We start from the raw sequence: 26,955 nt of genomic DNA, 5'->3' as shown, positions 1-26,955 counted from the left end.
GTGCTGTTCTTTGTTCTGAAAAATAATTCCTGAAAGTTCCTGTTGATTTACATTTCTGGTCATCTCCTAAATGCATCCGCATGCTTCCCATCCGAAACAGTTCGAAACAGTTTCAAGCCTCAATTCGTCAGTGCATGGACTCAGGGTGTCAAGTGTTCCACAGGGATGCCGGCCCATGTTGTCTCGAATGCGTCCCACAGTTGTGTCAAGTTGGCCGGATGTCCTTTGGGTGGTGGACCATTCTTGATACACACAGGAAACTGTTGAGCGTGAGAAACCCAGCAGCTTTGCAGTTCTTGACACACTCAAACCGGTGTGCCTGGCACCTACTACCATACCCCGTTCAAAGGCACTTAAATATTTTGTCTTTCCCATTCACCCTCTGAATAACACACATACACACAATCCATGTTTCAAATGTCTCGAGGCTTAACAATCCTTCTTTAACCTGTCTCCTCCCCTTCATCTACACTGTTTGAAGCTACAGGACCAAGCTACAGGACTGTTTTGCTAGCACAGACTGGAACATGTTCCGGGATTCTTCAGACAGCATTGAGGAGTACACCACATCAGTCACTGGCTTCATCAATAAGTGCATCGATGATGTCGTCCCCACAGTGACCGTACGTACATACCCCAACCAGAAGCCATGGATTACAGGCAACATCCGCACTGAGCTAAAGGGTAGAGCTGCCGCTTTCAAGGAACGGGACTCTAACCCGAAGCTTATAAGAAATCCCGCTATGACCTCCGACGAACCATCAAACAGGCAAAGAGTCAATACAGGTCTAAGATTGAATCATACTACACTGGCTCTGACGCTCGTCGGATGTGGCAGGGCTTGAAAACTATTACAGACTACAAAGGGAAGCACAGCCGCGAGCTGCCCAGTGACACAAGCCTACCAGACGAGCTAAACCACTTCTATGCTCGCCGAGGCAAGCAACACTGAAGCATGCATGAGAGCACCAGCTGTTCCCGACGACTATGTGATCACGCTCTCCGTAGCCGATGTGAGTAAGACTTTTAAGCAAGTCAACATTCACAAGGCCGCTGGGCCAGACGGATTACCAGGGCGTGTACTCCGAGCATGTGCTGACCAACTGGCAAGTGTCTTCACTGACATTTTCAACATGTCCCTGACCGAGTCTGTAATACCAACATGTTTCAAGCAGACCACCATAGTCCCCGTGCCCAAGAACTCTAAGATAACCTGCCTAAATGACTACCGACCCGTGGCACTGACGTCTGTAGCCATGAAGTGCTTTGAAAGACTGGTCATGGCTCACATCAACAGCATAATCCCAGAAACCCTAGACCCACTCCAATTTGCATACCGCCCCAACAGATCCACAGATGATGCAATCTCTATCGCACTCCACACTGCCCTTTCCCACCTGGACAAGAGGAACACCTACGTGAGAATGCTATTCATTGACTACAGCTCAGCATTCAACACCATAGTGCCCTCTAAGCTCATCACTAAGCTAAGGATCCTGGGACTAAACACCTCCCTCTGCAACTGGATCCTGGACTTCCTGACGGGCCGCCCCCAGGTGGTAAGGGTAGGTAACAACACATCTGCCACACTGATCCTCAACACGGGGGCCCCTCAGGGGTGCGTGCTCAGTCCCCTCCTGTACTCTCTGTTCACCCATGACTGCATGGCCAGGCACGACTCCAACACCATCATTAAGTTTGCCGACGACACAACAGTGGTAGGCCTGATCACCGACAACGATGAGACAGCCTATAGGGAGGAGGTCAGAGATCTGGCCGTGTGGTGCCAGGACAACAACCTCTCCCTCAACGTGACCAAGACAAAGGAGATGATTGTGGACTACAGGAAAAAAAAGAGGACTGAGCACGCCCCATTCTCATCGACGGGGCTGTAGTGGAACAGGTTGAGAGCTTCAAGTTCCTTGGTGTCCACATCACCAACGAACTATCATGGTCCAAGCACACCAAGACAGTCGTGGAAGAGGGCACGACAAAGCCTATTCCCCTCAGGAGACTAAAAAGATTTGGCATGGGTCCTCAGATCCTCAAAAAAATTCTACAGCTGCACCATCGAGAGCATCCTGACTGGTTGCATCACCGCCTGGTATGGCAACTGCTTGGCCTCTGACCGCAAGGCACTACAGAGGGTAGTGCGTACGGCCCAGTACATCACTGGGGCAAAGCTCCCTGCCATCCAAGACCTCTATACCAGGCGGTGTCAGAGGAAGGCCCTCAAAATTGTCAAAGACTCCAGCCACCCTAGTCATAGACTGTTCTCTCTGCTACCGCACGGCAAGCGGTACCGGAGTGCCAAGTCTAGGTCCAAAAGACTTCTCAACAGCTTCTACCCACAAGCCATAAGACTCCTGAACAGCTAATCATGGCTACCCGGACTATTTGCACTGCCCCCCCACCCCATCCTTTTTACGCTGCTGCTACTCTGTTAAGTATTTATGCATAGTCACTTTAACTCTACCCACATGTACATATTACCTCAACTACCTCAACTAGTCGGTGCCCCCGCACATTGACTCTGCACCGTTACCCCCCTGTATATATAGCCTCCCTACTGTCACTTTATTTTACTTCTGCTCTTTGTTTTTCTCAACACTTTTTTTTTGTTGTTGTTTTATTCTTACTTTTTTTGTTTAAAATAAACGCACTGTTGGTTAAGGGCTGTAAGTAAGCATTTCACTGTAATGTCTGCACTTGTTGTATTCGGCGCATGTGACCAATAAAATTTGATTTGATTTGATTTGATTTGATTTGAAGTGGATTTAACAGGTGAAATCAATAAGGGATCATAGCTTTTACATGGTCAGTGTATGTCATGGAAAGAGAAGGTGTTCTTAATGTTTTGTACACTCCAGTGTATATTATGATGACATTTTGTGACGTTTTGTTCATTTTGGTCTTTGGCAAGGGTTTTTTCAGCTGTTCGTACACACAAATTATTTTCTTGAGGCAAGCCAAAGTTCTGTAGCCGAAGTATACGCGCCTTCGTTGGTGATTGGTCAACAGTAGGCATTCTTCAGTTAAGTGTTTGTTGTCATTCAATGAGAGACGACTCGTTTTTATGCAAACGTTTTCACTTGAGAAATACTGCACCTTGGATGTAAAATTGCACGACTAAGACCTCCTCGGCAAGAACTTCAAAATTAATTACAGATCTCGAGTTAACTCAGATTAATTCTGACTAGTTTGAGGAAGTGTATACTGGCTACGGCGTCTCAAGAGGGACAAACAGTACTATTGCCACTTTTTTCTAATTTTTCAACCAAATGTCTTTTAAGGGAGTATGCGAGGCATAGACGTTCACTTCGCATAGCCGAGTTCTGCTAGGATGCCTTAAGGAGGAATCAGGCCTCATCTCTGACATTTCCCATAAGGATTTATTTACAATAGCTTTCAGGGATTCAAAAAAATGACCTCATGTCCTATTCATAAAGGACATTTATCTGAGTTTGATTTCCAGCAAATGTACATGCCTTAATGCCACAATTTCTCATGGTGAACGATCCAGAGTTGTACTGTTCAGTGTTGCCCTCATTACCCTTGCCCATGCTCAAACCAGGATGTGGGGTTTGTTTTCACAACATAGGAACTGGCCAAGCACATTGGTGAAGGTTGTGGTTCACTGTTCTTGTAGTAGTATGGTGGGTTGGGGAAAGGGGTGAATTTACTAACTGCTTGTTTGATATTGGTACTGTTGGATGACCTGTTGTTCATGTGTCCCAGAGTTCTAAGTTACGTCACATTTATTTTTAACTGAACTGTGGCAATGTCCGTGATATCCCTTCTTGTCTGGGACAGATTGAGTTCCTGAACTCGGTTATCGTGGACTTGCAGAAGAAGAATGAGGAACTTAAGGGCAAGCTGGAGAAGATGGCAGAACCTGCCCTCAATGGGAATAATGCAAGCAAGCTTGACAACTATGATGGGTCAGCCTTCTCCCATGCTCTTAAACACTAACCCTGAGTCAGACAAGTTAAAGCCCACACTAACCTCATGCTTTTTTCTTTTTTGTTCATTTCATTAAGTTAGTTCAGAACATGAAGCAGTTCAACGCTGGTTAACTTTCAGTAAAAAATACCTGAACTCTGCTGCATGGGACAGTGTCAAGGTTGAAACCGCTAAACAAACCTAAAGCACTGAACACACTTTATTCCTCCTCTCTGTTTAAAATCCTTGGTTCCTTTTTAAATGGCCTTTACAAGAACATTGCATAAATAAATGATCATTTAAGGGGACAAAATATTGTAAACAGATGGTATAATGCTTATGAATTTCTGTCCCTAACTTTTTGAATGATGAAAACATTTGCAGGAGCTCATGTGAAATTACCCTATTTTTGACAACTCATGAGGATAATTTCTCTATGAAAGGAATGCTTATTTTACAGTAGCTTCATGACGAATGCTTTTCCAACAGTCTTGAAGGAGTTCCCACATATGCTGAGCAACAAGTGTTGGCTGCTTTTCCTTCACTCTGCGGTCCAACTCATCCCAAACCATCTCAATTGGGTTGAGGTCGGATGATTGTGGAGCCAAGGTCATCTGATGCAGCACTCCATCACTCTCCTTCTTGGTCAAATAGCCCTTACACAGCCTGGAGGTGTGTTTTGGTTCATTGTCCCATTGAATAACAAATGATAGTCCCACTAAGCGCAAACCAGATGGGATGGTTAAGTGTGCCTTGAATTCTAAATAAATCACTGACAGTGTCACCAGCAAAGCACCCCCACACCATAACACCTCCTCCTCCATGCTTCGCGGTGAGAACCACACATGCGGAGATCATCCGTTCACCTACTCTGCGTCTCACAAAGACACGTCGGTTGGAACCATAAATCTCAAATTTGGACTCATCAGACAAAAGGACAGATTTCCACCCGTCTAATGTCCATTGCTCGTGTTTCTTGGCCCAAGCAAGTCTCTTCTTCTTATTGGTGTCCTTTAGTAGTGGTTTCTTTGCAGCAATTCGACCATGAAGGCCTGATTCACGCAGTGTCCTCTGAACAGTTGATGTTGAAATGTGTCTGTTACTTGAACTCTGTGAAGCATTTTTTTGGGCTGCAATCTGAGGTGCAGTTAACTCTAATGACCTTATCCTCTGTAGCAGTGGTAACTCTGGGTCATCCATTCCTGTGGCAGTCCTCATGAGAGCCAGTTTCATCATAGCGCTTGATGGTTTTTGCGACTGCACTTGAAGAAACTTTCAAAGTTCTTGACATTTTCCATATTGACTGACCTTCAGGTCTTAAAGTAATGATGGACTGTTGTTTCTCTTTGCTTATTTGATTTGTTCTTGCCATAATATGGACTTGGTATTTTACCAACTAGGGCTATCTTCTGTATACCATCCCTACCTTGTCACAACACAACTGATTGGCTCAAACGCATTAAGAAGGAAAGAAATTCCACAAATTAACTTTGAAGAAGGCACACCTGTTAATTGAAATGCATTCCAGGAGACTACCTCATGAAGCTGGTTGAGAGAATGCCAAGAGTGTGCAAAGCTGTCATCAAGGCAAAGGGTGGCTACTTTGAAGAATCTCAAATATAAAATATGTTGATTTGTTTAACACTTTTTTGGTTACTACTGATGTGGATTTTTACATTGATATGGATTTTGTTATTGGTACATCGCTGTTGCTACTGGAAATGATTGATTAACTCCGGAAATACTTTGGTTCTTTGATCAATATAAGGACGAATTTGCCACAACACTACATGATTCCATATGTGATATTTCATAGTTTTGATGTCTTCACTATTATTCTACAATGTAGAAAATAGTAAAAATAAAGAAAAACCCTGGAATGAGTAGGTGTGTCCAAACTTTTGACTGGTACTGTATATATTGTTCTCTTCTCATTTATTTTCTTTACACAAATTATATCCTTGTAAGAAAGATTGGAAGTGATGCAGACAATTACATTGATGGAAGTTACTATCTGCAATATTAAGCTGATCTACCCCCTAAAAACAAAACAAAAACAAAAAAGAAAGTACTGTCTGCTGAGCAATAAAGTTCATTTGAATAGAAACTGACTAAACACTGGAAATTGTCACTTGTTTTGGATAACATTATGACATCATGTTTAAATATAATATTACATTCCACAGATTTCAGCTATAGTAGACAAGTTTCAATCGCTGCTACCTCATACAATTTCTTGTATCTAACTACTCCCCCACCTCCCCGTCCCCCACCCCCACCACCCCCCCAGAGCACACTAGACCGGTTTATTTTATGTTTACCATCAATACCTCTGTAACCCACTAGACCTGTTTTTAAAGTTTCCTATCAATACCTCTGTTCCAACTTCCTAAAACACAAGAAACCTTCTAGAAAGGTCCTTGTCATAAGAGTCAAATCTCCGTAAGGCTCGTACACCATCTTTGCTTGTCTGAACACACAGGAAAGGCAATATGTCAGAATACTTCAAATATTCGTATGGATGAAGGAAAGGAAGCTATTTCTGACCATTCATAAGGAACATTTCTCTATGAAAGGAATTCTTATTTTACAGTAGCAAGATAGACAAGTACAGCAACATACACACAACACCTTATGCCTCACATCCTTATCTAAAGCATTTTAGCTTTGTGTCCTGCAGTAGAGACCACATGGTCCACATCTCGGTGGGATTCAGTTTGTGCACCAGCATGATCTCCCTGTAAATGCAGGGGTTGAAGTGTGACACCACCTGACGGAACCCAAAGGTCTTGAAGCCAGAGTGGTGCGTCAGCGTGACATTAATCTTCTGCAGGCACATGCCCACAAACACATCATCAATGGGGAAGAGGTCAGTGCTGGACGCTGCCACTACCAGGCTCAGCACAGTCTGACGTGACATCAGGTAGCCCCCACCGCCAGCGTATGGAGGATATGGCTTGTTGGGGTACATCTCCACTGGTATGAAGTACTTCCATTGGTTATGCCGGATTGGATAGGCTCTTGGAATGATGTCACCAGCGAACAGTTGCTCAGAGGGCTTTCGGCCTTTAACATATTCAACTAGATTGCTGGTGTGAACAAAAACGTCATCGTCCCCTTTGAACACGTAGTGGGCCCACTGGCATTCCAAGGTGAACCAGTTCAGGAAGTGGACCTCCTTCAGGGTCAGGTTGAAAAAACTGTCCTCAAAATCCCACTGCAGGATGTCCCCAAATTGCCTGCTCTCCCACTCCAGTAGCTGCTGCAGCGGGTATCCCTGTATTCTGTCTGACGACTTACCTACTAAGAACAACAGTTTCACCATTTTACCCTGAACATATCCCCTCTTCCCCCAAGTGGTCCGGAGCGCAATCCTGCGATCCACCTGGATGGCTGTGGACTTAATGGCCAGCAGGAGAAAAAGGCCTTTTTCACAGGGTGTCGGAGACAGCAGGCGGGGGAATGTCCTGCAGTGTTTGAACATGAGGAAGTTACGGTGGGGAGATGGGATAGAGGATGGAATGTTCTGCATGCTGTCATTGAGGGAGCACTTAAAAACATCCACAGTGGGCTGTGACTGTGGTGGTGTGGTGGAGGCAAAGGTGTTCCACTGCCAGTCTGTGTGGTTCTTATGCCACACTCTGAGCTCTCTCCTATATGGTAGTAGGACATTGAGGTCCATCATCATAAAGAGGACGCCAATCAACAACGCAGTCCCAATGACAATGGACCATCTACTGAGGCTTTGGTTTCTGAATAGTATCCCCATGGTTCTGAAAAAGAATTGCAAGCGCACTACTTTTTAGCAACAAGGAGACAGAATTGGCACTGGTAGCCTATGGGCAATTCGACTGTAACAGAGTGACACTGAGACAAAGATTTTTCACTTTAAAATGTCTGTCAAACAAATGATTGCAAAGTTAAGCAAACCACACAACTCTATGCACTACTTCTAACAATTTCCACAGCTTTGTTTAATTTTGATTTTCTTTTAAGAGCAAGATGTCTTGTGTGTTTTATAAACGGAAACTGAAAAACCTAAATAATAATGTTCCAGCACTCAGGTGTAGTTCTAAAGAACCTTATAAAATGATAATAGTTTTTAGGCTACACCACAAAACTATTTGTTTTGTTTAACGTTTTAATTATATACTAGTTATACTAGTTATTTTATACTAAACTGTATTTACTAATTATAAATCAAGGAAATACAATATAAAGCGTGATTGATTAACAATTGATAATTTATCCTATCAAGCCCAAGATATTTGGTTTCTTTTCATTTTCATTTTTATGTGCCTATTCAAAAAAAAAAATTCTTAGCCATTAAAAAAGAGTTTCAATACAACACTGTCATTCACTTACTTGATATTAAAAACAAAGACGAAGATAGACCATCAAAATAGTTACCTACTTAGGACGTGAGTTTCGAAGAGAATTGAAGTGCTGTTCAACATTTACCACCACACAATCTTTAGCGGGAAGGATGCGCAATCAATGTTTGCGCACCTGTTTCTGAAATACTCAATTTATAATTTGTTGATCGCGTTATAATTCTTTACAAATACTACTATACCCGCGTTTTTAAGAAGTTATGCTATTCATCTAGAGAATCGTTGCGAATTGACTCGACTATGGTTACCTCACAGTCCTGAAGGGAAGTTGCATGACATTTATTTTCACCAATTTATCCTATTGTCTTGAAGGGCGTGTCACCGTGTGACTTTTGAAGCCTGTCCATTCCCTGCTGTTAGATCCAGGAACCTTTTGAAAAGGAATATATCCAAATATATTCCCAATATTTGGATATATCTACTTGGAACTTGGGGTATACAAAGGTTGCCTTTTACTATAATAAACTTGACCAATTTGAGTTCGTGATTGGTTTAATCCCCAATTTTGTCATTACAACTTTTCGTTTTCTTCATACAAATAGCTAGGCTGATGGCTCATCATGGGTGAACCAGGTGATGGGCTTCTGAGGCTGAATGCCATTTCTCCAGGTGCACAGTGAACTGGGAGCAGAGTTGTCGTCCATGCGGGAAATCTGCCTCGCTTTCCTTCCATCCTTTTCCCTTACCTACATGTATGAAGGGAAATGTTTAGTCTTATGAACACAACGTTTTTGGTACCATTTTACATGAAATTGTACATTTTTACCCGTACATTTTGTGTTCCTTGTACAAATATATTATTCTCTAGAAACTAGCAAGGCTAAGGAAGGGATTCTATTTTTCATCCAGGTAAAGCTGGCCTAAGAACTGCTATTCTATCAACTCCTACACAGTTGCTATGTATGAGGTGATTATTTTTGCTCACTTTTAGAGGGTGGTGCAGCATTCTTCTGCCCCCCTGCACTGTCAGCAATTGACTTAGTTTTCTTGTCCTCCTCCTTCTTGTCATGTTTGGATTTCTTACTTGGGTCTTGGAGAAAATTACAAAGCATGTCAGCCATACAGTGCATTCGGAAATTATTCAGACCTCTTTTTCAACATTTTGTTATGTTACAGCCATATTCTAAAATTGATTAAATCGTTTTTCCCCCTCATCAATCTACACACAACACCCCATAATGATAAAGCAAAAACAGGATTTTAGAAATTTTTGCAAATGTATTAAAAATAATAAACTGAAATATTACATTTACATAAGTATTCAGACCATTTACTCAGTACTTTGTTGAAGCACCTTTGGCAGCGATTACAGCCTCGAGTCAACTTGGGTATGACGCTACAAGCTTGGCATACCTGTATTTGGAGAGTTTCTCCCATTCTTCTCTGCAGATCCTCTCAAGCTCTGTCAGGTTGGATCGGGAGCGTCGCTGCACAGCTATTTTCAGGTCTCTCCAGAGATGTTAGATCGGGTTCAAGTCCGGGCTCTAGCTGGGCCACTCAAGGACATTCAGAGACTTGTCCTGAAGCCACTCCTGCATTGTCTTGGCTGTGTGTTTAGGGTTGTAGTCGTGTTGGAAGGTGAACCTTCGCCCCAGTCTGAGGTCCTGAACGCTCTGGAGCAAGTTTTCATCAAGGATCTCTCTGTACTTTGCTCCGTTCATCTTTCCCTTGATACTGACTAGTCTCCCAGTCCCTGCTGCTGAAAAACATCCCCACAGCATGATGCTGCCACCACTACGCTTCACTGTAGGGATGGTATTGGCCAGGTGATGAGCGGTGCCTGGTTTTCTCCTGACGTACCGCTTGGCATTCAGGCCAAAGAGTTCAATCTTGGTTTCATCAGACCAGAGAATCTTGTTTCTCATGGTCTAATATGCTGACTAGACCGGGCACTCGTGTGCATCCGCGTGCGCCATCGCGCGCATGGTGATTTTGTCCACCCACACCAGACTTGATCAGGGCATGCAGGTTGAAATATCAAAACGAACTCTGAACCAACTATATTCATTTGGGGACAGGTCGAAAAGCATTAAACATCCATGGCAATTTAGCTAGCTAGCTTGCTGATGCTAGGTAATTTGTCCTGGGATATAGACATTGGGTTGTTATTTTACCTGAAATGCACAAGGTCCTCTACTCCGACAATTAATCTGCAGATAAAAGAGTAAACCGAGTACATTTCTAGTAGTCTCTCCTTCAGGCTTCTTCTTCTTCTTTGGACTTTATATGGCGGTTGGCAACCAACTTTAAGGTGCATTACCACCACCAACTGGACTGGAATGTGGACCTCAGTTCATTTTTCAATCTCCCACAAGGGTATTTGGTCCTAAAAACCAATGAGGAGATGGGAGAGGCGGGACTTGAAGCATGTCAAGCGTCACAATTAGAGGAGTGGCTTCCGTCTGGCCACTCTACCACAAAGGCCTGATTGGTGGAGTGCTGCAGAGATGGTTGTCCTTCTGGAAGGTTCTCCCATCTCCACAGAGGAACTCTGGAGCTCTGTCAGAGTGACCATCGGATCTTGGTCACCTCCCTGACCAATGCCCTTCTCCCCCGATTGCTCAGTTTGGCCAGGCGGCCAGCTCTAGGAAGAGTCTTGGTGGTTCCAAACTTCTTCCATTTAAGAATTATGGAGGCCACTGTGTTCTTGGGGATCTTCAAAGCTGCATACATTTTTTGGTACCCTTCCCCAGATCTGTGCCTCGACACAATCCTGTCTCGGAGCTCTACGGACAATTCCTTCGACCTCATGGCTTGGTTTTTGCTCTGACATGCATTGTCAACTGTGGGACCTTATCTAGACAGGTGTGTGCCTTTCCAAATCACGTCCAATCAATTGAATTTACCACAGCTGGACTCCAATCAAGTTGTAGAAACATCTCAAGGATGATCAATGGAAACAGGATGCACCTGAGCTCAATTTCGAGTCTCATAGCAAAGGGTCTGAATACTAATGTAAATAAAGTATTTCTGTTTTTTCTTTTTAATACATTTGCAAAACATTCTAAAAACCAGTTTTTGCTTTGTCATTATGGGGTATTGTGTGTAGATTGATGAGGAAAAATTGTGGAAAAAGTGAAGGGGTCTGAATACTGAAGGGTGAAGTCTGTGAATTCAAAAAATAGTAATTATACAGATGATAACAAACCATGCACATGACAGTATTTATACCTTGGTTTTTGTGGTGAATGTGAATTAAAAATTTTTTTATTTTGATAATGGTTTTCATACACATACCTTGTCCATAATGTAGAGGCCTATGGGATATTCATTGACGAGTTAAGGAAAGAGGATGGTAAATGTGATCTGAATAACATACCAATACCAATTTACTTACCTTTGTATACCTCCTTGTCTGTATACCTGCAGACACAGACACAAAAGTGAGCAGTTCAGTCATCTGCACCCAAGCCTTCAACATATTCTTATAGTGTACAGTGGGGGAAAAATGTATTTAGTCAGCCACCAATTGTGCAAGTTCTCCCACTTAAAAAGATGAGAGAGGCCTGTAATTTTCATCATAGGTACACGTCAAATATGACAGACAAAATGAGATTTTTTTTCTCCAGAAAATCACATTGTAGGATTTTTTAATGAATTTATTTGCAAATTATGGTGGAAAATAAGTATTTGGTCAATAACAAAAGTTTCTCAATACTTTGTTATATACCCTTTGTTGGCAATGACACAGGTCAACCGTTTTCTGTAAGTCTGATAGATTAATTATTAATGACTAATTATTACACCCTGAAACTGTGTATAATGTGTTAGAAATGTGTGAGTGTAGGACCAGTAAGCTACCATTGAGCTACTATTTAGCAATGTGAGTAAGAGTTAGACCAGACAACAGGGGCGGTGTGTTCATTAGGGCGATATGGGCGACGCACTGCCAAACGGGAAAAGGAAGGGATTTTTTTTCTAATCAATTATATCACGGCAACAGTAGTTATCAGTGTTCTAATCTAGACGTCTGATCTGCCACTAAATGTCCAATCAGGCTAAAGTCGTGCTTCAAATGGCCCCGCCCCCTTTGGGGCGATTTCAGTCAGGTTGAAAATCGCCCAGGAGTCTCTCATAGACTCTCATGTAAAATCTTTTTTTTTTCAAATATCAGAGCTTTCAATACAATCTCTATGGGTTCCGACGACGGGTTCCGACGACGGTTTTTGCCGACGACGAGAAAGTCAAACTCATTGCGCAAGCTTACGATGGAGCCAGTGTGATGAGGGGAGAGAAGGCTGGTGTGCAGCAAAAGGTGCGTGAGCATTTCAAGAATGCCCATTACGTGCATTGCTATGCGCATCAGCTGAATTTGATCATGCAGCAAGCTAGAACAGTTTCAGTACAAGTAATGTAAAAAAAAAAATCTGTTCATGTTCATTTTTACAAATCTATACAATTGGCCAGAATATGGTTGTTCATATTTACAAATCTATACAATTGGCCAGAATATGGTTGTTCATTTTTACAAAGCCATACAGATAGCTGTGTTTACCTTTTCTAGAAATTATTTTCAAATTCTGTTTTCAGGCAAAATGTCTATCACTGTTCATTTTCACAAATCTATACAAGAGGGCAGAATATGGAAGTCTATAAAAATTTCTTATTACCAATAACTTGCATCAATGTTTTCAGTAGCCTCTATCAAAAGCTCCTGCTTGCTTGTTGTGAATTATGCTCAGGTGCACATATTTCCAATTCAACCATGAGGCCTTTTTGAAGCAAGTAATGTGTATATCAGTATTGACTTATATGCTGACCCTGTCTTCATGTTGTTGCTGGACATATCTTTTTTAAAATGTGTGTAGGTCACCTAAATCATCAGAAAAATTGCCCCCCCTGAGAATTTTTTCAGGAGCCGCCACTGCCAGACAACAATGGAGAACTGTCTAAACCAAGATAAAGGGGCCTCCCAATTTAGGGAGGATGCGATATCTGCACCTGGCCGAGCAAGGAGTGGGAAAAGATAAGAACAGTGATGGTCAGGAGAGCAGAGGAAAACATGAGCTGAGCCGAGGTGTGTGTGTGTTTACAAGATGTGTATAGTGGAAAAATACAGGCCGCCTAAGGGGGGCAGGATTTTTAGTATGACTTATGTGTATAAAAGGATTGTACCACCATTTTGTTTCAGAATTCTCAATGAATAAATATCTCTGACTATGCAGACCGGGACTCTGGCCGTTACTTGAATCCCAAAAGACTTACAACCTTTTGGGAGACGCACAGAGACACTAAAATAGTTTGTTAAACAATTCACTTAACAGCTTGGTCCTTCTGAGCCGGACTCCAATACCCTGTTTCTGTCATTCCAGGTAACTCTGAAAACCGTCGACGGGCGAATGATACATTCGTAAATAGAAAGTCCTGACCTTTGACATTAAGGGTTAAAACAGGCCAGAGGACACCTGATTAATGACAGAGACGGTGACGGAATCCAAACCTACATTGAATCTCGGCTGCAAGGATAAGGTCAGTAGTCTTTATTCATTACTTGGTGAAATTGATTTGAGAACTTGCTAAAATATTGAAAAGTAGCAAATTGATCAATGCGTAGCCATTTTAAGTGAAATGTAGGGGACTGTCAGGAATTATCAAGATTACATTGTGAGGATAGACTCCTCCGTAGAGTAGGAGATAATTCTGGGGACTAGTCAACCTGTTGGTGGGTCCGTAACGATTCACGGTAATAGGCCATTACCAAAAGAAACTACCCGGTGTTGAAATAGAAGGAACTATTAAAAGTACACCTATGGGATGGAACCTGTAAGAGATTATTGAACAGTCAACAAATAATCCGGGTTAAACAAATACAAAAAAGTACACCAGAAGGAATTAAAATAGCATGTGTGAGAAATAGAATATTAGTAAAGTCAAAAGTCACAAACAACTGTAGATTTTGCTGTAAACTCTATCCGTTCTGGAGCCTTATAAACTCCATGTTACCGATATAACACCAATAATCATGTAAGGTTGTATACGTGTGAGACCTAATGTTTACTCAGAAGTCACATCTATGAATAATTCCAGGTGGTTGTATAGAGGAGGGAGAACCCATTCATGTTGTATGAGACTGTCAGGAATTATCAAGATTAGTATTGTGGGGATAAAATCCTCCGTAAAGTATGAGATAATTCTGGGGGACTAGTCAAGATTACATATACAGGAAGGGGTGATTCAAGGTGTTGTTGTGTGAAGCTGTTTTGTATTACTTGTTAAATTGACTTGTTATATAGAAGAGGTGGCTAAGGGATTTTTAACAGTACCAACCATGGGGGGCAAATCCTCACAAGAGGTCCCAGAATTTACTGGGGACGAGAAATTCATGGATGTGCGAGACAAACCAAATGTGTATTATGGGCATATTTGGTGAAAGAAATATGGCTTTAATGGGCGACTTGATGTAATTAAACTGGAATCCATGATTAAACAAATGCATGTAAATTGTGGTACTGATCTAAAGAAACAGAAAAGAGAGGGCTTAGAAACAGCCAGGGTGTGGCTAGTAGAAGCTAGAAAGCGGGAAGAAGGCAGCAAGAAAAGAGAAGTGAGTGAGAGGGAAAGAGAAGTGAAGGTTGAGGTCTCCGTGCCTCCCCCAGAGCATAGGGCAGAAAGGTTATATCCAAACTTGGCAGACCAGGCATGGAGAGAAAATCCAGATGATGAATACGTAGGGAGGAGAAGGAGAGTGCAGGGGAATAATGTCGCCCCCCCCACCGGCCCCACCTCCCTATGAGGAAGAAGGGGCTGGAGGAGGAAGGGAAGATGAAGGTGAGGAAGAGCCAGAGGTAGAGGAGTACAGGACAAGGGCGGAGAAAGTCAGACAGGAGGCTAAAAGGGAGAAAGAGAAAAGGAAAAAGCTAGAGAGGCACAGGGCTGAGGCCAAGAGAAAGGGGAATGATGAGTCAGAAGGGGAAGAATCAGATGGGGCTGGCAGTGGTAAGGGTAAAATGGAGCAATCCTATCCCTTAATAGCCCTGCCAAACCCCAGAGCAGGAGAAGACAACCAGCCTGATACATTACAAGTATACAGAGCATGGACCCAGAGAGATGTAGTGAGAGCAGTGGAAGGGATACCCCACCCCAAGACGGGGGTACACCAGTTCAGAAGAGATATGGAAGGGCTGACCGCCAGCTTTAAGCTGAATACAGGGGAACTAGAGAGGGCAGTCAGACAGATAGTGTTAAAAGACTGGGCGGCAGTGAGAGGGAACTGGGTTCCCGGAGACGGGAATGCGCAGGTCCTAGAGTGGGCAGAAGGAGGGGCTTATGGAGATACGTTGGCACAACTCTGTGATAATCTGAGAGAATATTATCACAGACATGCCGACTTCTCCAAGGTCCATGAGTGTAAACAGGGAGACAGTGAGACTATTAGTCAATACCTAGAGAGACTGAGAGATGTGTTCAATGCAAACAGTGGGCTAATAGATCCAGGACCAGGGGCACCAGAGGGTCCGTATCACCAACAGTTAAAGATTGCCTTCCTAAATGGAATGAGGCCAGAAATCTCTCAAACAATAAAAAATACCCTAATTGGCTGGGGGACGGCTACCTTAGCTGAGGTTAAACGTTATGCAATCCATCATGAACAGAATGTAAAGGAACGAAACAAGAGAAAGGAAGCGAAGGGAGCTGAGTACCTAGTGGCAGTCCTAGGGGAGATGGGAGGTAGGAGAGACTGGAAGAACCTAGGAGAGAAGAGAGGCAACGGTAATAGTGGAGACAGGAGTGAATGGAAGTGTTTCAATTGTGACAAAACGGGACATTTTGCTAGAGAATGTGAGGAACCGTGTTATCACTGTGGAAGGAAAGGGCACCAGTCAAGAGACTGTAAGAAGAAGGGGAAGAGAGGAAAAGGAGGAAAGTATAATCCAGGCAGAGGAGGAAGAGACAGGGGGAGAAAGCCAGAATCAGAGGAAGAAGAGGAGGCATGACTAGAGTGGGAGGAAGAGAGAAATCAGGAGAAGCAGGAGAGAGAACTGGAGGTGTTTGATCTGTCTCTTGTAGATTTGGCATTACAACAGGAACAGAAACCATACCTAACATTGACAGTAATGGGTAAAAAGATAACATTTCTCTGTGATACTGGGGCAGACCGAACCTGTATTTGTAAAGATAATGCACCAGAGGGAATTGACATTAATGGAGAAAAAATTATAGTGCGATCAGCCTCTGGTCATAAAGGTATTGAACAGCTGTCTGCACCAGTAACACTGAAACATGTAAAGACAGGGAGTGAAGCTACTCTGCCTGTACTGATTTCAGTACAGTGTCCTGTTAATCTATTGGGAAGAGATGCGATGACGCAGTTAAACATAGAAGTAAGACCGACAGTGAGGGGAATGCAGGCTCATGTGATAAAGGATAATATGGTTGTAAGTGGTGAAGGGGAACCATGTTATTGGTATTGCCAGGACCTGTTGAGGGGAGGTAACTCAGACATACCAAAGACCTTAGTAGACTTGACTAAAACCCTAGTACCTGACTCACTTAAAATGACTGAGGATGACTTACATTGTACTCTGTGGTATAATACACACTCTGTCCCTAGTAAAGAATATGAGGAAGCTCTGTTTAAAACCACAGAAAGGACAATAGGCTTGAAATGGTTTCATTATGATGACACCCATGCAGCAGCAGAAGTCGAATTGGGGCCACAGAGTCAGCAATTCTATAGAGAGAGATGGAGCCCACATGTCTCCTTGGCAAAGGAAGCTCAAGAGGAGTGGTTAGATCTGGGGAAATGGGTGACACAGGCAAAGTATGTTAAAGACTGGCAGACTGCTCCTAACGGGGACCAACATAGCCAATCAACCGGCCGATATCGTAGGAAGTTGAATTGGAGAGCAGGTTGCACACCCGCTGTGCACCTAGACATGGGATGTGATAATTGATGACCAGATATTTTCCTCACAGTGGAACAAGAAAGAGACCTTGAGATTGTACCTCTAGAGTTGTGGTCTAAGGGACCAGCCAATGTGGGGTTAATTAAGGGAGTAACTCCAGTCCAGGTGGTTCCGCGGTCAAATCATAGGCCATACCAAAAACAATATCCAATGAAACCAGAAGCCAATATCCAATGAAACACTTACTCAAAGGTGGAGTGATAATCCCGGGGGATGAGGCACAGTGTAATTCACCTGTATTTCCAGTAAAGAAGGCAGCTCCAAGCAATGATTGGCGAATGGTAATGGACCTACAGGGGGTAAATAAGAACATCATTCCAAGAGCACCCTGTGTTCCAGACCCACACACTCTATTGAACCAATTGAAACCAGAACATTCTTACTTTACTGTGATAGACATAGCTAATGCTTTCTTTAGTATACCTGTACATCCTGATAGTCAAGGATGGTTTGGCTTTACCTTCAAAGGTCAGAAATACACATACTCGAGACTTCCACAAGGTTATTCGGAAAGTCCTACAATCTTTTCCCAGGCTATCACACGTAACCTGGGAATGTTTGAACCCCAAGAGGGGAGCCAAATGTTGATATATGTCGATGATATACTGGTAGCAAACCCCTCGAAGGAGGGGTGTAAAAAGGATACTCTCCAGTTGTTAACTTTTATGGCAGAACAAGGGCACAAGGTCAGTAAAAAGAAACTACAACTCTGGCAGAAAGAGGTAATATATCTAGGTCACACGATAACGCAGGATGGGAGAACCCTAAACTCCTCAAGAAAAACAGCAATATTAGAAGCTCCTAAACCTCTGAATAAGAAACAAATGATGAGCTTTTTGGGAATGATAAATTACTGTCGAGCATGGATTCCCCATTATGCATTACACACTGGAAAATTGAGTGATCTTATATATGGAAAAGCTATGGCAGCATATGATAAAATAATCTGGAATAACGAGGCTGATTTGCAATTTGAGGAAATTAAGCAATTATTGACCTCTTCAACGGTGCTGGCGTTCCCTAGATATGACAGACCATTCACTCAAACTGTGGATTGTAGAGAGGGATATATGACATCAATACTGACACAAAAACATGGGGACAATAAACCGGTAGCATATTTTTCTTCAAGACTTGATGAGGTGGCTCAGGCAATGCCTGTCTGTTTGCAATCAGTTGTGGCAGCTGCTAATGCAGTGCAGGACTCAGCTTCAATAGTACTATACCATGATCTAACCTTAAAAGTTCCACATGCAGTGTCAATTCTGCTATTGGAACACAAGATGGCGTACATGTCACCAGCACGACACCTATCTTGTATGATAAGATTGCTGAACATGCCAAATCTAACTATTGAACGATGTACAACGCTGAATCCTGCAACATTGGTTCCAGTTGTGAATGATGGTAGTCCCCATAACTGTATTGAAGAAACTGAAAAAATAGTACTACCCAGGCCTGACTTAACAGACTTAGCTATACCATGTTGTGAAGTAACAATGTTTGTTGATGGATCTTCTAGGAAGAATCCTGATGGCACGAATGCAACTGGTTATGCTGTAGTGACAGAGAACGAGGTTCTAGCTGCTGAACCCTTACCAAGAAACTACTCTGCCCATGTCGTAGAAACATTTGACTAAGAGATAATCAACTCAAAATGAAATATCTCTCAAGACACAGGAGCCTGTGAATTCAAGAATTAGACTTTATTGCATAACAAAGCCTGAGTTTTTCTCCATGGAGCAACTGTCTCCCTCTGGCTAAGAGATCTCTTATATAGACACATAGGAAAAAAACATGCATACATTCCTAACTTTTTTTTAGTTCTGCACTCTGCACCACCCCTCTTTTTCAACGTCCAGCTGTTACACATTATCCACTCCAAAATGTCATGAATGCCCTTTTCCATATGAAGCCTCTTATTCTATCATTCTATTGGCTGCGTGGCTTGGGCCCCTTCTTAAAACACTAATGTACTGCACACTGTTTAAGAGCCTCTGTGAAATAACACATGCATTCATTTAAAACACAGCATATACTTCATGTCTATATTTCTTATTTAAGCATGTTTCTGAATTATACAATATCAAACATGTTTATTATATTTTACCTTTGGCATCTCCCTACATGTGCCATAATGATACATAAAATAATCCTATATATCCCCCCTATGGGACATTCCAATATTGTCCCAAATAATACAAAGATTAATTTTAAAATATATGTAAGCATGTGCATTTACTTATTCTTAGCCTTGCCATATTTGGTTTCACTTCACACGCATATATTTAAACCAATATATCTTCCTCAATACTTGACCCATCCTGATGAGGTCCCATAGCCCAGTCAGGTATTGGATACAAGTCTGCAAGGTTTTCCTCTAAATTAACCTCCACATTTTCCTGTTGGGCTTTGTAACCATGGCAGGCCCATCCACCCCCAGGGACAACTCCATACAGACATTCAGGATTCCCAAATGGACAGTCCATTGGTCCTCCTTTAACATTACAAGATTTCCCATATTTATTAACATACTGTCCTGGAGCTCCCTGAACTGGGTGTATTTCTTTGGCTGAAATAGTAACAATTGTCTGTACAGTCATCTGTTTTACTGTGGTTTGAATCAAAAGTGATTTTAACAGAGGCAGTATACAACAAAACACTACTCCCATTACTACAAGTGATATTCCTATCATTATTGCCATTTTTGTAAACATTGCACCCCATTTTCCCAAAGTTAATTCCATCCAGTCCCAAACATGAACATCATACCCAGCATTATCCTTAACCTCTTTTCGTAGTCCCTTGAGTTTAGTCATTGCTTCAGTGAAAGAACCATCCGGGGCAGTATTATTGGGGATAAAAGTACAACATTCATCTCCAAACATAACACAAACTCCACCTTTCTCCACTAATAGCCAGTTTAGAGCCTGCCTATTCTGCCATGCCATTCTACTGGAAGCCTGTACTTGCTCTCCTAAAGCTGATAATGCAGAGTCTGTGTAATTAATAAACCTTTGTTGATTATAATAAATATAATTGATCCATTCTAGGTTTTTGTTGGTTGTAATCCAGACAAATATTGATTCAAATCCTGCTTTAATTTCATCTCTTGCCTTATATTCATTTGGAATTCCTCTGGGTTGACCTATTGCATCCAAATATACACTGGGGTCATGTTCATATGATCTTTTTACCCTTTTTATTATTATTCTGTGCATCCCTATTTGTTGTTTGGTCTACCTCCCACTCTGATATAACCACCTCCTGAAGCATTTGTACTCTAGCACATACTCCCTTCCATCCTTTAAGCAAAGTAGCTCTAATCCTTTGTCCTCCACATACCCAAAATAAATCTGCCACTGCCACCGATTGATCCTCATAAGTAGAAATCAATGGCATTGCCAGTGTTTGCTTCTCACATTCCCCAGGGTCACCCGGCCCTCCATTTGTAGCTATTACCCCAGTACTTGATCCTGCTGCCTGATAAATTGCTCTGTGAGGGGTATCTGCATTCCAGGACGTATCATTATTTAGGTGCCATGTGGTCTCACACTTTCCCTTAAATTTTCCCAAATCGTGCTCCCCATCTGTTTTATTGTAGCATTCATAATTTAGATTATAGTCTATACGGTATTTTTCCGGTGCTTCCATTTTTCTGGGCTCTATTCTGATATCTAATTTTTTACACCACTCTCCCCATCCTGTTTGATTATAGAATCTGTAATAATAGGGATTTCCCAAAAATGATAAACATTCTGCAGGACAGTAGGGCCTTTCTCCTCTTTTAAGATGACAGTAGCTTCGTTGGAAGTTAGCACAGTCCTTGTAACTGTGTGGACTTGGTATTACTATCAATTATTTTAATGGAGAAGGAGCACATACCAAACAATTTGTTTTTCTATTAATTATTTTAGCTGAATATTGTGCCCATTTGTACCAATCATTTTGCATGGCTCCCTCCCATAGCCTTTCTATTTTTTGTGATGCTATTATTACTTTCGGTATTACTGTTGGGGCTGAGGTAGATTGTCTATTTTCCTGACTTCCCCAGTTTGTTAAAGAATCCCATACATTTTGAAAAAACCCATTTGTTTCTATTTTTTCTAATCCTGTCTTTGTTAGTTCAACTGCTATAGTACTTAGTGGTCCTTGGGTAGTGGTCATAGTTACCTTAACTATTTCAGGTTCTTCCTCCTGTCCAGATTGGTGTTTGGAAATAGGATCAATGTCCATTGTTGTTATACTATTTCCTTCTAACCCTTTAACACTATCTATTTCCAATATGTACTTTGCATTATTTTCTTGAGTCAATTCCTTAAAGGTAATTTCCCAACTAGTGTCTCCTTTGTTAACTTCTATTTGACAGCCATATTCATCCCAGATTGCTTCTCCTCTTGTATGATGTTTAGCCCACCCACAAAGTGACTTCTCCGGCAGAGGTTTTATCCTACGTATTGAAAAGGATCTTTGAGTTTCTTCAACTGTCAGTACTTGCGCTGGAATAGAAATACTAGTTCGAGCTATCCCCAATGGTACATGCTTTTTTATTCTATTCTTCAATCTAACTTTAGGGGCCAATTTCTTAAGTACTGATGGAATCATGAGATGTTTAGCTTGTTTTATATCCATTATTTTTCCATGTCTATTTACTTTTGGCTCAACTTCTACACAATGATTTTTTTGACATTTTATTCTAAACATTACATATCCTTCAATCTGACACTTCCCCAATCTAGGCCATCCTGTATATGACACTTGTTCTTTGTTTACAACAGCAATTCTTCCTGGCTCAGTAAGACTATCTCTAGAATATTGTATAGTAGTAGGCAGACCCACCACCATCTCTCCTAGGTTAACTGCTATTACCGTTAGAGCAATTCCACAGTTCTTAAATTGTCGGAGATCATGTGAGGGCAGAGAAGTCAATTGTGGGAAAGTCTCTTTCCTTAACAGCAGAGGAGTCTCTTCCTTCAATGGTAGAAAGATCACTTCTTCCTCCTTCTCCTGTTGTCCCTCCACTCCCTGGGTGTCTGCTTGTGTTTGGGGGATCTGCCATGGCAGGCATCCTATCAGCAGTATTCCCCACATCATCAGGCCCCACCTCCCGACTCTCCGGATTTTCAGGTGGGAGTGCCTGTTGTCCTTCAACGTTGGCACTTGGACTCGTGCATGCTTCTTCTTCTTGGACTCCATCTGGTGCCTCGACATCCTCCTCTTCCCCATGGCTCGCCAATGGCAGACTGGTTCTCTTCGGGACCCTGGTGCAGTGGTTTAGATGGTACCACGTCGTACTTCCTTCCACCTGTACTGCTGTGGGCGTCGCTCGGATCACCGTATATGGTCCTTCTCTTCTGGGCTCGTTCCACTTCCTACGAAACACTCGGATGTAGACTTGATCTCCTGGAATCACCGGTCCTGGCTCCTCTGGTCCAGGTTCCGGTTCTCGCCCTTTTTCCTGGAGATAGATCACTTTATGTATAGCAGTTAGTTGTCTTACATATGCTTTAAGTTCCATCTCTAATTGTTCCAATGAGGGTCCTTTGTAGGGCCCTCTTAGACCTGGCACTGGCATGGGTCGACCCGTAAGCATTTCATGCGGGGTTAGATGCGTATTTCTGTTAGTTTGCATGCGATAACTCATCAATGCTAGTGGTAGTGCATCCACCCAATTGAGTTTTGCACTAGCACAGATTTTATTCAGTTTAGCCTTGAGGGTGCCATTAATTCTGTCAACCATCCCCTGAGATTGCGGATGATACACACACCCTAATCTTTGCTTAATCCTTAGCTGCTGTAATACTTGCTTCACTGTTTTCTGAATAAACGCTGATCCATTGTCTGAACTGATTTCTGTTGGTATTCCGAATCTGGGTATTACTTCTCTAGTTAGAAATTTGATTACTGTTCCTGATCCTAGATCTGCTGAGGGTACCGCTTCTACCCATCTACTGAATCTATCTATGATCACTAGCATGTACCTTTTGCCATTCACCTTTTTTATCATATCTACATAGTCCATGACTAAATGTCGAAATGGTCCTTCAGGAACCGGTATGTGCCCTATAGGTGTTGTTATCCCTTTCCTTACATTGTTTTGTGCACACACCTCACATCTTGCTAATGCCTCATCTATTGTTGCCTGTAGGTATGGAGACCAGTATCCTTGTTTTTTAATTTTCCTTACTATTTCCCCCTTGCGCAATGGTCAAAACCATGCGCATCAGTTATCAGTAAGTTGAGCAACACAATGGGTGCTACTATGGTACCTTCATGTGACCTCCATAATCCCTTCACATCTTTGGTGGCCCCTCTTTTGTGCCACATAGTCTGTTCATAAGGTCCTGCTCTTTCCTGCATCCTTATTATATCGTCTGGCTGTGGCATGGATTCAATAATGACCATTGGTGCTGTTAACACTGGGACGGTGCATCTAGATGCCTTTCTTGCAGCTTCATCAGCTGCATTGTTTCCTTTAGTTATAAATCCTTTTCCTTTTCTATGCGCCTGACATTTCACTATCGGCAATTTAGTGGGATACATTAACGCCATCATTAATTCCACAATCTGCTTGTGGTGTTGTATGGGTGTACCATCGCTTTTCTTGAACCCTCGCTGCTTCCAGACTGCCCCAAATAGATGACACACCCCATGTGCATATGCTGAATCAGTATAGATATTAACCGTTTTTCGTTTCCCTAGGATGCAAGCTGCAGTGAGTGCTTTTAGTTCAGCCAACTGGGCTGAGCATGGCTGTGGACAGTACTCTGCTATCACCTCTTTGAAACTTTCTCCTTGTTTTTGCACTACTGCATAGCCTGCATGATTTCCCACATGATCTTTATAACAGGATCCATCAACAAAATACTCTTCTACGCACTCTTCCCCTAGGCTGGACAACGGGGTTGACTCTAAGTCTGGCCTTAGTCGAGTAAATGTCAATGAATCTGCTACACAGTCATGTGCTTGCCCCTCAAACTCTAAGGGGATTCTTTCAGCTGGGTTTACTGTACTGCATCGTTTAATGGAAACATCTGGATAGGTCAATAGAGTCAAGTATTCCAAAGTTCTAGCATTGGTAAGGACAAACTTCCCTTGTTCTATTAGTTCCACTATTTTATGGTGTGTATATATTATTACCGGGTATCCCATAGTAATTGTGGACGCTTTGTCATATGCATACTGTAATGCAGCTAGACCTTGATAACAGGGTGGATATCCCTGGGCAACAGAATCTAGTTTAGAACTATAATACGCAATAGGTTGTTTTCGTCTTCCACTGCATGTCTCTTGCATAAGTACCGCTGTTGCGTACCTATCACATCTATTTGCCACATACAACAAGAATGGTTTTGTGTAATCTGGGGCTGCTAGAGCCGGAGCTGACTGTATTTCCTTCTTTATTGTTTCGAACGCAGTCAATGCGTCAATGTTCCATTCCAGGCTTGCTCTAAGGTCTAGTTGTCCTGCTTCTTTCATGATTTCTCATAGAGGAGCAGTTTTAACTGCATACTCCTCTATCCAGTCTGAGCTGAATCCAGTCATCCCTAAGAACGTCATCATCTGAGCAACTGTTTGAGGTAGTGGTGCCTTGCTGATTCCTTCCAATTGTCCTGGTGCTATTGCCTTTGTTCCATGTGCAATTGTTCTTCCTAGATATTCAACTTGGGATTGGCAATACTGAAGCTTCTTTTTTGACACCTTGTGTCCTCCTTCTGCCAGTCGCTTTAAAACCTTTATAGAATCAGCATGGCATTGTTCTAAAGAGGTAGCGCAGATCAACAGGTCATCCACGTACTGGATCAATGTTCCTTCAAGTATTAGATCTTCTAGATCTACTCTTAACACCCGATTGAACAAATGAGGAGAATGCTTAAATCCCTGTGGAGTTCTAGTATACGTAAGTTGTTTACCTTTGTAGGTAAATGCAAACAAGTGTCTGCATTCTTCTGCCAGGGGCACACTAAAAAATGCTCCACATAAGTCAATCACTGTGAAGTACTTTTGCTTCTGGGGGAACATTGGTGAGTAGCGTATGAGGGTTTGGAACATCAGCAGGCCAATCTTGTACTATTTCATTTATGGCCCTTAAATCATGTACCAGCCTCCACGTTTTCCCATCTGCTTTAAGGACCGGCAACAAAGGTGTATTACAACAACTTTGTGTTTCTATTAGTACTCCTGCTTTTATCAGTCCTTCAATTGTGTCACTGATGCCCTCTTCTGCTTCAGGTTTCATATAGTATTGAGCCCTCCAAGGGGGCTTAACATGTGGCTTTGTTTTGACAAACACAGGACTTGCCGATTTTACCAATCCAACATCTGTATCATGTTGTGACCATACCTCCTGAGGTATGTTTTTCTCCATTTCCTGTTTTAGCTTGTCCTCCAATTCTGTCACTTCCCCTAGCTGTGTTAGCTGTTGGGATGTAACTTCCACTGCCCTGGGGTCCCCAGTCATTATTGTAGTATGGTGTATTTTGATTAAGGCTTTATCTTTCGAGTGATAAATCAGTGGATTTTCTGTTTTGTTCCACTGAATTGTTTTTGCTCGCATCATCATGGTGCCCAAATCCTTAGCCTCCATTCCCTTGTTCACCAGCAAGGTAATGTGTGGGGCAGCTTTAGAAACATTATACCATTTTGCCACAAAGTCTGAGCCATCCATGTCCGTCACCTCCATTGCTGCTCCTTGATTTCCTATAATTATGTACTGAGACATTATAGGTACTGATTTCCCATTTGTATTTAACAACCACAGTTGCTCTAAAAGATCATCACGATAGGGATCATATTGCATGGTGCAGTGAAATTCTGACTTTCCTCTTTCCGCTTCTGGTATCTGAGCCTGAATAAACCTACCCCATTTATTTACTACTCTATCTACTTCTGTCTCAATATCCCCTAACCAATAGACATTTGCTGTATCCTGTTTCATTACCATTTGTAAGTTCAACCCTGCCCTTTCAATAATTACTCCTTCAGAGGAACATCGAATTTGTATACCCATTTTGCATAGGGCATCTCTTCCCAATAGATTGACAGGGGTGTGTTCTGATACAAGTATAGGGAGGGTTGCGGATTTGTCATCCGCTGTCAGGCGAACTGGAGCTGTCATTGGAATTAACTGCGTTTGTCCCGAGAATCCTATAGTTTTGGCATATTTGCCAGACATGGGGAGGTGAGAGGCATAATTTGGACTTACACAAGTGTAAGTGGCTCCAGTATCAACCATCATTGGTGTGCCTCTGTTCTCTATTTGAACCTGCAGCATAGGTTCTTGATCAGCTTGTGTAGTTAGTACTGTAAACTGACCCTCCCCGGTAGGATTCTCTGGGCACCCCTAGTACCCCTGATTAGGCCCAGCCCATGGATTCACAGGACCTTGGATTTGTTGCTGATTTTGTTGCCAGCCGTCAGGTTGCTTCCAATTATTTTGGTTTTTGTTCCCCTGTTGTTGCCAGGGTTTTGTGGGGCAGTTTCGTCTGATATGCCCTTGCTGCTGGCATCCCCAGCAAATTCCAGGTTGCCCTTGTGGGCCCTGATTTCCTCCTTTTTGATTATTTTGCTGAAATTTTTGTTGTTTATTGTTATTATTCCATTGCCGGGGTTGTTGTGCATACACATTCACTACTGGTACTGTGGGTTGTACTTGGGCCTGTGGCGCGGGGAGGCAGATATGGCCCTCCTGAAGTAACTGCAGCCATCATTCC

General features: G+C 42.5%; 2 protein-coding genes across 4 annotated transcripts in view; both read right to left on the bottom strand.

Moving 5' to 3' along the window:
* Positions 1 to 6,249: 6,249 nt before the first annotated feature.
* Positions 6,250 to 8,590, bottom strand: LOC121530925 (N-acetyllactosaminide beta-1,3-N-acetylglucosaminyltransferase 4-like). Its single transcript, XM_041836302.2, has 2 exons — positions 8,357 to 8,590; positions 6,250 to 7,715 (listed from the first exon to the last, which is right to left on the bottom strand). Exon 2 carries the CDS (start codon positions 7,709 to 7,711, stop codon positions 6,590 to 6,592), a length of 1,122 nt encoding a protein of 373 aa, XP_041692236.2. The 5' UTR covers positions 7,712 to 7,715; positions 8,357 to 8,590; the 3' UTR covers positions 6,250 to 6,589.
* A 247-nt stretch (positions 8,591 to 8,837) lies between these two features.
* Positions 8,838 to 26,955, bottom strand: part of LOC121587390 (leucine-rich repeat-containing protein 43-like) — a 47,441-nt gene continuing 29,323 nt past the window's right edge. For all 3 annotated transcript variants that reach the window (XM_045226911.1, XM_045226909.1, XM_045226910.1), the window contains 3 exons: positions 11,674 to 11,699; positions 9,262 to 9,366; positions 8,838 to 9,022 (listed from right to left, as the gene is read on the bottom strand). In XM_045226911.1, the coding sequence (XP_045082846.1) occupies positions 8,879 to 9,022; positions 9,262 to 9,366; positions 11,674 to 11,699 (275 nt within the window). In that variant the 3' untranslated portion in view covers positions 8,838 to 8,878. The remainder of the gene's footprint in view (positions 9,023 to 9,261; positions 9,367 to 11,673; positions 11,700 to 26,955) is intronic.

This window comes from Coregonus clupeaformis, chromosome 18 (assembly GCF_020615455.1).
Source record: "Coregonus clupeaformis isolate EN_2021a chromosome 18, ASM2061545v1, whole genome shotgun sequence".
Classification (NCBI taxonomy): domain Eukaryota; kingdom Metazoa; phylum Chordata; class Actinopteri; order Salmoniformes; family Salmonidae; genus Coregonus; species Coregonus clupeaformis.
The sequence above is the reverse complement of the archived record's forward strand: the minus strand, read 5'-3'. Positions and strand labels throughout refer to the sequence as shown.

Bases quoted from the DNA above. Each gene is read 5' to 3' on its own strand.
- LOC121530925 (XM_041836302.2), bottom strand. From the start codon at position 7,711: ATGGGGATACTATTCAGAAACCAAAGCCTCAGTAGATGGTCCATTGTC.